Source organism: Danio rerio, chromosome 24 (assembly GCF_049306965.1).
Source record: "Danio rerio strain Tuebingen ecotype United States chromosome 24, GRCz12tu, whole genome shotgun sequence".
NCBI classification, from domain to species: domain Eukaryota; kingdom Metazoa; phylum Chordata; class Actinopteri; order Cypriniformes; family Danionidae; genus Danio; species Danio rerio.
The window spans coordinates 23,935,479-23,949,828 of NC_133199.1; the positions used below are offsets into that span (position 1 = coordinate 23,935,479).

General features: G+C 33.4%; 1 protein-coding gene across 3 annotated transcripts in view; it reads right to left on the bottom strand.

Annotated features, from left to right (window-relative positions):
• The window catches only part of oxsr1b (oxidative stress responsive kinase 1b), an 89,580-nt gene that overhangs the window by 301 nt on the left and 74,929 nt on the right, over nucleotides 1–14,350 (bottom strand). Inside the window, exons 12-18 of one of the 3 annotated variants that reach the window (XR_012399093.1) lie at nucleotides 10,721–10,753; nucleotides 8,311–8,445; nucleotides 7,921–7,979; nucleotides 7,774–7,826; nucleotides 4,542–4,610; nucleotides 2,884–2,948; nucleotides 116–2,798 (exon numbers count right to left, since the gene is read on the bottom strand). Coding sequence is in view for 1 of the 3 variants with exons in the window: in NM_201175.3 (NP_957469.2) it covers nucleotides 2,724–2,798; nucleotides 2,884–2,948; nucleotides 4,542–4,610; nucleotides 7,774–7,826; nucleotides 7,921–7,979; nucleotides 8,311–8,445; nucleotides 10,721–10,753 (489 nt within the window). In the remaining 2 variants the exon portion in view is untranslated. Of the gene's footprint in view, nucleotides 1–106; nucleotides 2,799–2,883; nucleotides 2,949–4,541; nucleotides 4,611–7,773; nucleotides 7,827–7,920; nucleotides 7,980–8,310; nucleotides 8,446–10,720; nucleotides 13,132–14,350 lie in introns of those variants that run through there. The other 2 variants (XR_012399094.1, NM_201175.3) reach the window with 2 other exon arrangements.

Below are 14,350 nucleotides of genomic sequence, written 5' to 3' on the forward strand. Positions count from 1 at the left end.
AGGCTGTTTTTGCAAACATGCAGCAAAGATGTTTAAAAGTGAAGTAAACAAAACCAAACTTAAACCAAAGATCCCGCTGTGATAAAAGGCAAAAAGACAAATCAACAAAACTCACAATGTGTCTTTAGTAGTGAACGCCACCTCCTCCCGTCACCTTATTTATAAAGAACACAAAGGCCATGAGTGAAACATCCCATATAAAATCAAACCAATGGCAAATGACATTATTTACACATTCAATCGAGTTCAGAGATACACATGAAAGAGTTCCAATCCAGAGCAGAAAGAGCTAAACACCAAGGGTACCTCAACTTTTCAAAAAAGAAAAATCACTGACAGAGATACTTTCCAAAAAATGAGCAGAAGTCACATATATTAAAACCAAAATGCACAAATTTATGCAAGATCTAAAAAATAGAGCGATATGTTTGTAGAAACATTAAGGCAATAACTTTTAGAGCAGCATGGGATAGCAATATTTGCAGATGTGCCCACAATGAGAGACAGTTAAAAAATGAAAAGCGAGTAAGTCTAATGAAAACAGCCTTCAGGAGTGTTTGATGAGGCTTGATGACACTGAACACATCATTACATTTGAAATCTGTGATAAAGTGCACTTGCCAGCGTGAAATGAAAGGCGAGAAACTACTAAATGTTTTTTTTTTTTTTTAGCTAAACAAGCGTAATCACTGAAATTTCAACCAGATTCTGTAGCTTAAATGGTTTGTTTTTGGAGAAAAAAAAATTCAGGCATTACTTAGTCGACTTTCATTCATCTGCAAAATGCAAATGGATATTTTTAATAACATATAAGAGATTTCTGTCCCTCCATTGAAAGTGTTTATTCAAAACATGTTTTAAAGAGTTAGTTCACCCCTCAAAAAAAGTTATTTGCTCACCCTCACCCTCACGTCATTCCAATGCATAGAGACTTTCATTCTTAATCAATTCTCTGACACTACATTGACAGCAAGGGTCCTGAGAAGTTCAAAGTTCAGAAAATGAATACAAAACTTTGTCATCATTCAATGTGACCTCAGTGGTCCAACTGCAATCATAAGATGCTCCAGGAAGACTTTTGTGTGCAGAAAATGGTAATTTTCCCATTAGGCGAAATGACACACTAGCATAGCCCGTACTAATCAAGAAGCTTGATCTGATGAAGAAGACATTGCCGAACAAAGTCATTTTTACAGATTTTGCCACACAAAAGTGTTCTCGAAGCTTTGTATGATTATAGTTGAACCACTGCAGCTACATGGAATGATTTGATGTTTTTACTTCCTCTTCTGGACTTTGAGCGTCTCATGTTCATTACGGTCTATGGAGAATGAGGGAGCTCTCACATTCATCTAAAATGTTTTATTCTGTGTTCTGAAGATGAATAAATTAATTACAGGATTTCATTTTTGAGTAAACTGACCCTTCAGAATCCTTAAAAATATATTAAAGCCATATGAATCAATCAGTTTTATACAAGTATTGGTTGCTTCATATGAATAGACCTAACTTAAACAAAGGTATATATTGATCAAGCATAAGCTGAAACATAAATGATTCAAGAACAAACCTCATTGGTTCTTGAGAAAGCTCAACCATTCCATGTGACATGCAAGAACAAACCTCATTGGCTCACATGTCAAGCAAGTATGAGCTACCGGGACCAAATATGAATACTGCAAACTCATAGTTCATAGTGAAAAACGTTTATATGTAAATAGAAGCCTGAACTAAACCTGTCCATCACACAAATTGATTGTGTCTTTAGAAAGCCTGCATTAAACCACTCAATTCATCTGGGTTAACACACACAGACAGACAGACACACACACACACACAGACACACACACACACAGCATTTAGGCTCAACAGACTTTCAAAGGAGGGATTAAAATCTCTCAAATCTAAATTTTTATCTTCATTTCTGCTTTAAAGGTATAATAAGCCTCATGGGTTTGGAAAAGCATGTGATAAGTAAATGATTCTAAATCAGGGGTGTCAAAACTCGGTCCTGGAGGGCCGGTGTCCTGCATATTTTAGTTTCAACTTCAATTAAACACACCTGAACCAGCTAATTAACCTCTTACTAGGTATACAAGAAACTTCCAGGAACCTGTGTTGAAGGAAGCTGAAGCTAAACTATGCAGGACACCCTCCCTCCAGGCCCTCCAGGACAGAGTTTGGACACCCCTGTTCTAAACGATCATTTCAAGATGAATAAGCTCTTTAGTAAATAATGCAAGCAGTGTGATAAAACATGCTAGCTCTTTAAAGCCATAGAAAAACTAAATTAAAAACTGATATAGATGCAGCAATACCTAATTTTCTCTATAAACCCTTTGAGTTTCACTCCCTAATAAGCACTCAGTAGTTATAATGGAGGCATTTTTACAGCTTTCATTATTTGGGCATCAGTTCAGAAAGTAGGACAAACATAGAAACAAAGAAAGAGAAGCATTAAAAGAATATTAAGGTTATATCCGGTTATGATAATTGCATCCTTGTACGAAGAAACGGTAAACTTTATTTTAATGGATTCCTACAAATTCTTTGTGCAACTCCATTTGTAATCCTATGGGCTGGCGCTTTTTCTCTTTGGCAACAGTGGTTTCTTTAGGGCAATTGAAAGAGGAGAAAAATCTATATCAATGTGTGGTTTTGTTGGTAGTGTTGGTTTGTTTTCACATTTGTAGGCAAGTCATGGTCCCGCACAGAGCTCAAGTTTAGCTGATGCTGAGCTGAGCAAATCCCAAGAGTTTGTTGTCATCCGGAATTTCTGAGCCCTCCACTCCAGAAGCCTGAAAAGCAGCACAGAACACGCGTTACTGCAAGATAACACAGAGTCAGAAAACACTGACACTTTAAACTGACGTCGACACTCACCAGTTTAAATGTGACATTTTTATTGGAATGAGGCTCTTCCACTATCTTCTGCAGATTAGCAGCCACTGAATGGATAAAAACATTAGGATTAGGAAATGAAATAGGATGAAGAATTACTTTGGCTTCAAACTGAATTTTGAAAGCTAAAACCAATTTTGTTACCTGTAATGAAAACAAACTTAATATATGAAGTTACTTAATTGTTTTAACATATTCTTTTAGCTTAAAACGTCAAACTGAAAATAAATTAATACAAAATAAATAATAGGCATGAGAAAACACAACAAAAACTATATATATATATATATATATATATATATATATATATATATATATATATATATATATATATATATAGCCCCCCTGAATTATTAGACCTCTTGTTTATTTTTTCCCCAATTTCTGTTTAATGGAGAAAAGATTTTTTTTAACACATTTCTAAATATAATAGTTTTAATAACTCATTTCTAATAATGGATTTATTTTCTCTTTGCCATGATGACATGATAAATATTATTTTACTAGATATTTTACAGGACGCTTCTATACAGCTTAAAGTGACATTTAAAGGCTTAACTAGGTTAATTAGGTCAACTAGTCAGGTTAGGGTAATTAGGCAAGTTATTGTATAACAAGAAAATATAGCTTAAAGGGGCTAATAATTTTGTCCTTAAAATGCCGTTAAAAACATTATAAACTGCTTCTATTCTAGGCAAAATAAAACAAATAAGACTTTTTCCAGAAGAAAAATATTATCAGTCATACTGTGAAAATTTCTATGCTCTGTTAAACATCATTTGGTAAATATTTAAAAAAAAAAAGAAGAACAAAATTTGAAGGGGCTAATAATTCTTGACTTCAACTGTATATAAACAAATGCAAACTATAAATAAAAACTACTATCTCAATCTTATTATTAAATCTATATATTTTAACATTTACAAATACATGTATTTCTGATGTTCAGCTCAAACAAACTCATTGCTGACTACCACAAAATTTTATTTTTTTTTATCATTTATCACATTATTATGAGGAACATTCTACCAGAAACACACGTTTTCACTTATAAAAAAAATGTGACAGGGCCTGGCATTTAAGCTTGACTTCCTCAAAAAATCATACGAAAACAAGTATAAAATCACACAATACAATGGTAGAATGCATCCTTGATCACTGTCAAATTAAGTCAATGTCAAATACTCCTCTGTCAAATGAAGTCACTTTACACTGAGTCACAGCCTTAAAGGTGCACACATTTTATGTTAAATTTAACGCATATGTGCATATTCTTAAATAGTACAACAGAAATTAAGCCATTTTAGCATTTTTGGAGGGATGAAATACTTTTTATTCACTGTACTTTTTATTTCAAGGACACATAATGTACGTTTCTGGTAGAATTTCTTATAAGGGGAAGGCAGAATTTACTGTCACCTTCATAAATCTTTCTAATTTGACAATTTGCTGAAAAAAAACACTTTAATTTCAGTGTTACAACATTGCATTTCTAATTTTACAGACACTTTAAAATGTATAAAAAATACAACGCTCAAAAAGATATAATTTATTTTAAATGAAAATCTTTTGTATTGTTGTTAATTTTGATCTCTTTTAATTATTGTACACAACACACATACACACACCCACATCATTACCTATAACTAAATCTTTCCCATCAACCAAGCCAGCTGATACCAGTTCCTGAGAAACCCCATCTGCCGTATCTGCACAGAGAGAAAACATCCGTGATTTATTTCACTTCAGAATAACTCCTTCAAACCAACAGACCAAGACTGGCAGATTACAACCTCCTGAATATTTGACCTGACAAGGCAGTAGATCTTCCAGAACGAGGCTGACAACTTAATGGCTGATGGAGCACACATCATGATAACAGATAGTAGCATGAAGATGTGTTCGGGCAGACGAACCATCTAATCACGCATGACACCAAATGCTTTATTTTGGGAAAACTCATAACAAGACAGTGAAGAAATGCAGATGAAGTGAGTTGAGGCTCTTTGACATCTGAGAGGGTGGAAAAATGTTAACCTTGATTTGCGTCTGGCTCTTTGCTGTAGGGCAAAAAGTGGAGATAAACAGGAATTGACTCTTAAAAAAAAACAGGAACCGACTCTTGAAAGAAAAAAGTTAGACAAAATAACTGGCCAAGTGAGTGGTAAACCATACTAATTGAGATGTTAGCTGCCCTTGACAAATTTGACAACCAAGCTATTCAGTGGCTTTTTATAAAGAATTGTGAAAGGGAAAAAAAAAAAAAAAACACACACTTTGCATTAAACATTTTGAATAACACCTTACATTATGTAAACACTAATCAAAACAAGGTGATTAAAAAGTACAATATGGAAAAAATTATATTAAAATATCCAAAAAAGTACTAGAATGGTGTTCTATATTTTGCTGACTAATGTACTTACATTACCCCAAATGCTTTGAACAGGGTTTCTGCAGGTTTCACCAAGATAAATTTAAGACTTTAGGACATTTTCAAGAGCAATCAATGAAATTTTAGACTCATACAGGGCTAAATCTTAAGGATTTTTTTTAAATATCCCTGTTAGAAAAGATTTTCACTTGCCCTATCAACAATGATTAAAACTTTAATACATTTAATAATACAATAATAATAATTTAGTTTGATTTTTTTTGTGTTAATTTTCAAATATATCATTCACAAAACCTAAAACCCTTACCAAGAATAGAAAAAACATAGCTGCCAATTACTTTAGTCTAAATCACAGGTGTCAAACCAAAAGGGCCGCAGCTCTGCACAGTTTAGTTCTAACCCTAATTAAACACACCTGATCAAACTAATTGTGTCCTTCAGGCTTGTTTGAAACCTACAGGTAAGTGTGTTGGAGCAGGGTTGGAACTAAACTGTGCAGGGCTTCGGCCCTCCAGGAATTGAGTTTGACACCCCTGGTCTAAATAATAATACTTTAATAATAAAAAATATATCGGTCAGGTCAGTATCCTCAGCAGTAAATAAATGAACAACTTAAGCAAATGTTACTGTGAAGAAAGTAATTAAATGCTAGTTTTAAATAAAAAGTTAAAAGTTTTATTGAGATTGGGATTGTTGGTGATTGCATTTGTGTTAATGGCCAGTTTTACATGAACAAATAAAAATCAAGACCTGTTAAAAAGATTTAAGACCTACAACACAACATTTCAGTAGATTTAAGACTTTTTAAGGCCTTAAAATTTGCTTTTGAGATTCAAGACTTTTTAAGACCCTGCGGATACTCAGTTTGAAGTATGTTCAAATTCAGGAAAAGTTTAACTACTGACATAAACCGTGTGCTGTGTCACTATGTTAATGATGCCATGCACCCTCGAGTTCTGGTCTGATTTTATAGAAAACTGAGAAACACCAAAGACACTTTAATATGTTGTGTGCTCTTTTAAAAAAAACGTTTTGAATAGTTTAGCTTTAGTTAAGTTTTAAATGCTTCAGCTAATACAAGGACATGACTGTCTGTTCGTAGGATGTAATGAAGATGACAACTACCAAGATCCCACACCCAGTCACGCCATCATTAAACTATGCCTCTGTTTGTTGTGAACATCCTCCCTCTAGTGGTGAATATTACATACTGTGCCTTTAAAACAGTGGCTAGTAACACAGCAGGCATGCGATTAATGGGGGTAAAAATAAACATACTTCTTAGCTAAAATGAGTGGAAAAGTTTGCTTGTGTCATGTAAATATCTTATGACCAAACATGGCAGAGTACTAAATGTAATGTAAATGATTTACAGTGCTGACTTTGTCATCCTGATTCTCAGTTTTTTAAAGGAAGAATTCTTTAATTTAAAGAACTCTAAATGGGAAGATCATTGTTGAAACCTGTTGTTTCCTCAGTCTTGTGTCATCAGGGCAGTATTTTTCACCGTCGCCTTGTTAGTAAACTGTACCTGTAAGGAAGTCTCGGCACTGGTGTGTGTGTATAATTTGCCATGTGTGTAAGAGGCGTCTCTGCTGTTTGTTGGAATGTGAAGTACATTCACTCTTGGCTGATGAATCATTAGGAAACACTTGAGCAACAACACTACCACATACTCCGCCATCTGTTGTGTATTTGTTTGTGCTTGCCGTTAATCTACAGTATATCTTCCTAAGCACATACTATGCTCGTGTCTGATGTCATCGTTTTTGAAGACCCACGTTTTTGGGTGTTTACAGGGACACAACAACAGTGGCATTTTCAAAAACAAACTTTGTAACAGTTTTATGGATTTTCAATTATAAAAACACTGTTTCCATGTAAACAAATTGCCAAAATACATTTAAAAACTTTCCAGTTTTGTCTGGAAATGTTGTTTAAACAGCCCCTAAGATGGGTTGTTGCTACAGTAGATCGGAAATGGGTGCAGCTAGAAGTTAATGAGAATTATTTATATTATTTATTACATTTCCCATTTATTGTATTTTATTAGCGTCTACCCCCACCTCAACCCTAAACCCAACCGTCACAGTGCTGTAAAAATATTAACTATTGTTTTACAGTGTCATAAAAATGCTGCTATATTGATGCGCGTATCGCACTTACAGCTATCCGGGTATCCGATCTAGACTTTATCCCTAAGATGCTCTCTTAAGATTTTTAAGATGGAAGAGGATTTCAGTTCCTGCGCTGTGAATACACCTAGAAGCCATGAAAAAGTTCCTCCAGTGCAGAACCCCCTATACATTTTACAGAGGAAGTTCAATTAAATTCGGATAAATAATATGAATTATGTGGGGGGAAAAAAACAAATACTGCTAAAACAAATCAAAATAAGTTACAATTATACATTTTGTATGTTGAGTGTAACACAGACATAATTATTGGCAAAAGACTATTAGCCTTTACACTCTTACCTCTTCCAGGCATGAACTCAAATCGTATGTCATTCAGCTCTTTTTTCAAGTTTCTGTAAAACATGAGGAGAAACACAAATCATCAGCTGCTCCTGTATCATCACTAATAAATTATTCTAAACATAAAAAACAGCAAGAACATCGTACCTTAACCTTAAAACTAAACTGATTGGAGATTGGGAGGCATCACCTCCTGGAACTGAAGCCTAAAGAGAGCACAGAGATGGTGATGAGCAAGAGAGTAATAACAGAATGTGAACTGGAAAAGGGATGTCATAACGCCTTTTAACACCTGGTCACTTCTTATTATGTGATATATCCTACACTCACATGTTTACATTACAGATGGAATGCTACCAGGAGCACCTCCTGAAGTGGTCGGAGTGAATGAATTTATATTTGTAACTAATGCATTTTGGTGGGCTTTTACACCCATCCTTTTCACAAATGAATAGCTATCGATCCCAAAAAACACATGAAGTGAGCATGCGTAAACAGCCCTAAAGATGTGTGATATTTGATTGTTGTTGTCTGTACCTGTGTGGGGTTTGGGGCTGTGCTCTGAGCCTGTGACGAGCCAGTAGTTTGGCCAGTGTTTTGAGTGTTGGCTGGACTTTGCCCAGCAGCTTGAGGTAGTTCAGGCTGGAGATGGCTGCCAAATGGCTGGAAGACCTACAAATACGCGCGCGCACACACACAGACACAGACACAAATATTTGTCAAACCCTCTCTACATTAAGTGTCTTTAACTATACCAACAGTTTAAAAAGCCATCCTTTGATACAATGTACTTATCATATATAAACATGCATTGCACATATATTAAAAAAACATCTGCATGCAATTACATCTGAAAGGTAGTTTTAGATATATCAATATTTACACTGTTGACTCAAACCCTAATCCTTAACCAGCCCTTAAAACCCCTTAACTGTCACCGACCCTACACCAAGACGCTTAAGTGTAATGCACTTTATTGCAATTACATTCTAATCTAACCATGGCAAAACTATATATCGTTGGTAAGGTCAGAGACTTCTGAATACTGTACATATTCAACCACTGTTTTGTTATATAGGAAGAGTAATAGATTAAGATGCATTTACTGTCACAATACAGCCTGCAAGACCATTTACGGTTACTTTTTTAAAATTAAACAAACCAAAACTATAACCTATATATTATTTGAAAGCTTTAAATTTCTACAGAAAATTTCTTCAGAAAAAAATTTCTGTATTTCTGGTGATTGATTTTTGACAGATACTGCAGTGCAACAGTAATTTTTTAACTGGTAGTGAGTACAGTCATTAGTTGTACATCATTACTTTGCTACAGCGATACACGTCACTTTTTATAAAAAATGTTTTTAGTAGCCAAATTCAAATACCAACAAATTTTTTATATTGCTTTAGAATTTTATGTCTATTTTACAAATATCGTCAAAAATACGGTTCATACTCCTCAAAACATAGGGGGTGCCCTTGTATAGTCATCAATGGAAACTGCATGCCATCTGGTTGTCATGTTTGGCGCTGCAGGCTAAACTAAATCTGAATTTACTGAAAGCTCTTATGGCCCAAATCTGATTTTTTCCCCCTCATGTGACTCAGATAATGACAGTGTGAACAGCTTAAACCGCATGGAATCTGATCTTTTCAGTTCAGATTTGTGCCACTTTCATATGTAGTCTTAAATCAGACACGGACCTGATGTTCTGCAGTGCGACCGCAGTGTGAATGGTTATGTCGGATTTCATGTAACTTTTACATAATCTTCGAACGACATGCGTCATCAATCTGTGATGCAAACGTCATCTACTTCTCAGCAGCACAGTAGAATGGTACACAGGGCAATTACAGTGTCACAGAAAGTTGGTTGTTCATATTGAAAAAGGTTTTGAAGGCTGGTGCTTAACTGGTGCTTGTTAACTAATCTGGTTAACGTTTGAGGCACGGGTTGATCGCAAAGCCGAAATCATTGTGGATGTTGCGGATAGGGGATCCATGTGCAAAGGAGGGGGAACTTTCTCTCAGAGAGGAAAAAGGGCAGGTGCTCGAGCACCCAAACCCCAGTTCTGCACGTGTCTGCTGTTTATAACGAAGTAAAATTAAATAACTCTGCAAACGGAGATAAACAACTCCGCCTTCACAGCTCAGTCTGCATCAGTTTAGGACCATGATCTGTTCATACTGCAAATGTGATATTGGCCACATTTATAAGAGCAGTGTGAACAGCCATGCAAAATAATCAGATCCGAGACAAAAAATCTGATTTGAGCACTAAGCCTCGCAGTGTGAACGCAGCTTTATTTAGCTTTAATAATTGGCTTATTGGCTAATTGGCTCAAAATTAAAAGCTAAAACATGTTTTCGTAAAATACATATTTTATGGAATGAAATAAAATATACATTTATTGTTTTACTATGTTCATAGGCGGATAATTTTTGTTATAATAAAATTTTGAAAAAAAAATTGTCCTCAGCTATAATCTGACATCTGTCTTCTTAAAATTGACCCTAAGCTTAAGTAATACATAGTAAAAACATCTAAAAATGAAAACACTATCAAATCTAAATTCCAGTAATTGCAGTGATGTCTGGAGTTTATTACTTTACAAGCTAACTAATAAATAGCAAACACTGAAGTGTACACTTACTGCAGAGTGTGCATTATTACACAATAAATGCATATAATAGTACTACTGTAGTAATCTAATGAAAAATCATTGCTTTTTGTTAGGATTTGGAATTAGATTATTTAAAATTATTATTATTTCATCAAACTGTTCCAAATACTTTAAAAATCAGTTAAGCATTTTTATATAAGAACATACATTTTAATAAAGACTCTGCACTGCAAAATGCAGTATATTGCAGTATCCTACTGCATTATATGTGTACTATTACATGCAAACAAAAGCATAACATATACTAAAATGTCTACATACCTCTGCATTCTCTCCTTCTTTTACTCTTGGTGACTGTGAAAGAGACAGAAGGTCAAAGGTCAAATTTAAATCTCTGGTGATATTAACAAATAATGGTTTGGGTTACTGCAATTCAACCTTGGATTTGAATGCACTGTAGTAGAGAATGAAGCAGGGAGTTAAGGTCCTTCATGAGTACTTCATTTGACACATTCCATTGATTTGAATAAAACAAGATCCAAATATTCACATTCAGAAATGCAACCAAATTGCAAACATGCGCCTAACTTTAGTTTACCGTGTAAACTACATTCAATTTAGTCCCAAACTCTTAAACGGACACATTCAAGAGAAGGTTACCCCCTTTACACAAAAAACAGGATTGTTTGTCAAGGCAGTGGATTAAAGGTAATACTGCTGTAAAAGCTTTTTACATTATTTTCATTAGTTCTTGCACTGGTTGTTTTGCTAAAAAACTCAATGCATCATTATCAGCTACATATATCAACTTAGTTTTTCCTGTGTTTTTTTTATTTTTTTTTAATCTCAAATATATCTGTAGCATTTACTTGCATTTTATTAATCTACAATGACTAAAGTTAGAAAAAAAATTTTTTGGGGAGTGAACCATCCCAAAAGCCTTAAAGACCCATACCTAAAAAAGTGAAAAAGGTCAAATACAAAACATTTTCCAGATAACTAGCTAACATATTGAAAAATAAAGATCATGTAGTGACCATAACGCATGTTAGTTCTTCAATTAGCAGAAGTCTTATTATGAGGCTGTTAAACAGAACCTGGTTTGTTATCAGAGGTCGTTGATTTGGTCAGTACGTCAAAAAGTTAAAGATAAAAACATGATACAGATGGAGACCAGGAAGCACACGGTCACTATACAGTCAGTCTCCCTGATTTTTGTTTTCCAAGTAAGAACTGTATATTTGCACTGTTTTTGCTTTATTACAGTTTAGTTATTGAGATTAGAGCATACTGTACGGTCAAGCTTAAGTAGCCTTGTAAGTGTATCATTTGGTAAGTGATCTCATATTCTCTGCCAGTCAAACGTTTGGAGGAACTGAGATTTGTACTGTTTATAAGAAAGAAGTCTCAAGTGCTAATCAGGGCAGCATTTATTTAATCAAAAATGCAGTACAAAAAAAGGTGAAATATTGGTTCAAAATTAAAAGGAGAAAAACTATTCTTCAAAAATCATGATAGTAAGAATTAAGATCTCTTTTAGCATAACTAAAGACAAAAATATAAATATTAGGAAACTCATGCAATCCCTATGACCCAAAGTCATTATTTAAAAATAAATCAATTTAATTAATTTATAATTTACCTAAAACTCTAATCTTTGAATTCTCTCCCTGTCAGGAATTTTAATTAGTTTATAAATATTTCCCAAGAACAGAGAGATGTACACAAATGTATATTTTTTGCTAGGTATTTTGCAAGAAACTGGTAATAATGTGCAATGTAATGGCTTAATTAGGGTAATAAGGCAACTCACTGAACAAGTTTTTTCTGTGGCCAAATAAAACAAACAATAATAATAAATTACCTTAAAAATGATTACATTTTCTATAAATCTACAACTGTTTTTGGTCAATAATACAGTAAAGAAAATGCAAGACTGTATACATTTTTTTTTTTTAATAGGACAGTAGAGAGAATTGACAGGAAAGCATGGGGAGAAAAGAGAGGGGAAGTATCGGCATAGGACTGCGAGGCGGAATCGAACCCGGGTCGCTGCGAGCACCGGAGTGCATGTGTCGACCCACTAACCACTACACCACTGGCGCCGACGACTGTATACATTTTAAGAATTATTATCATTTAAGAACTATGTTCATAACCAAGCATGAATAAAAACAAGACAAAATATTAGGAAAACCATGTGATGCTGAGAAGTCAAGCAATCCCTGTTTATAACTATAATGAATTTATAATTCAGCTGCCATTATTATTCTAAACTGAATCACAATAATTTGAATAAATTTTTAAAAAATGCAACATTGGTGGAAAAAAAATCAAAAACAATTTTCAAAATATAAAAAAATCTATTAAATCATATTTCAAACGTTTGACCAGCAGTATATAAGCAGAGGATAAGGACCAACAGTTATCACGCAGAGCAATCTAAATGATTTTATACAACACTTGATTATTTCTTGCTTGGATACCAGATTATCACAACAAGAGAAGGTGCAACGTTCACCATTATATAACCTCAGCGCTGGTATCTCATATACTGTTTTAGCCTTTGAAGTATAATAGCAGAACACTAGCAAGTGTTGTGAGTGACTGATTGTGCTTCCTTGTTAAGGTGAACCATCTGTATCAGCGGGAAACTGAACAACCCTGGCAGGGGGAAGCTCGAGAGGCTGAGAGAAACGGACTTGACGTCTTGTTGACTTGGACTGCTGCTCCTTTAGCGGCAAACAAAAAACAGACGCCACATGATCAAAACCATTACAAACACAAACAGAGTGTACAGACGACCAGCGCTGCATCAGCATATTTTTCAGTGTTTTGAACAGTCTCTTCTTCTTGCAAATTATTTTATTTAAAATTCATGCATTCGATTAACGATAAATTAAAACTTCATTTCATCAAATTTATTTATAATTAATTCAATATTTATTATTTATTGATTTGATCACATTTATTAATTTCTGTTAAAAAACAATTTTGTGATATGTTATTTACAAACAAAATACCAGTTTTTGGTTTTATAATAACATTTATTTTTGTGATTCAAAGCAGAGTTATATCCAGTCTTCAGTGTCAATGTACAATATGCTGATTTATTGTTGTATTAATATTATAATTATTATTTGTATTCAATCATTAACAATGATTCCTATATTTATAAATTTTGAAATTTTTTTTTTTTTTGCTGCTTCTTAGTTCAAATGGATACATTTGACTTTTTAGTATTTTTTGATGAAAAGATTGTAGATGAAAATGTATTATATTTTATATAAAAATCTTTAAAAAAGAAAACTTGTTTTAACGATTTAATGTGCCCTTGACAAATAAAAATACATTTTAAAAGTATTTTTGAATGGCACTGTTTAACAATTTTCCACAAAAAATATGAAGCTGCATAACATTTCCTGTCACTGACAATAATAATAAAAATTAAATAATATTATTAAGATATATATATATATATATATATATATATATATATATATATATATATATATATATATATATATATATATATATATATATATATATATATATATATAGTGGGAACCACTTATATCAATACCAAACAAACACAGTTTTATTTATTTAAATATTAATAATATTATAGTATTATAAAATAGTATTATAAAAGCAGTAAAATAAAGAGCTAATGGAGAAGGCTTTACCAGAATTAACTGTTTTTGTTTTAGTTTATATATATATATATACATACATAGTTGAAGTCAGAATTATTAGCCCCACTTATTACTCTTATTTTTTATATATTTCCTAAATTTTAAAAGAAAAAAAAAATGGTTATACAAAATGCCTAATTACCCTAACCTGCCAAGTTAACCTAATTAACCCAGGACTTTAAACTGCCCTTTAAGCTATAACCTTGTGTTATGAAAAATATCAAGTAAAATATTATTTACTATCATCATGGCTAAG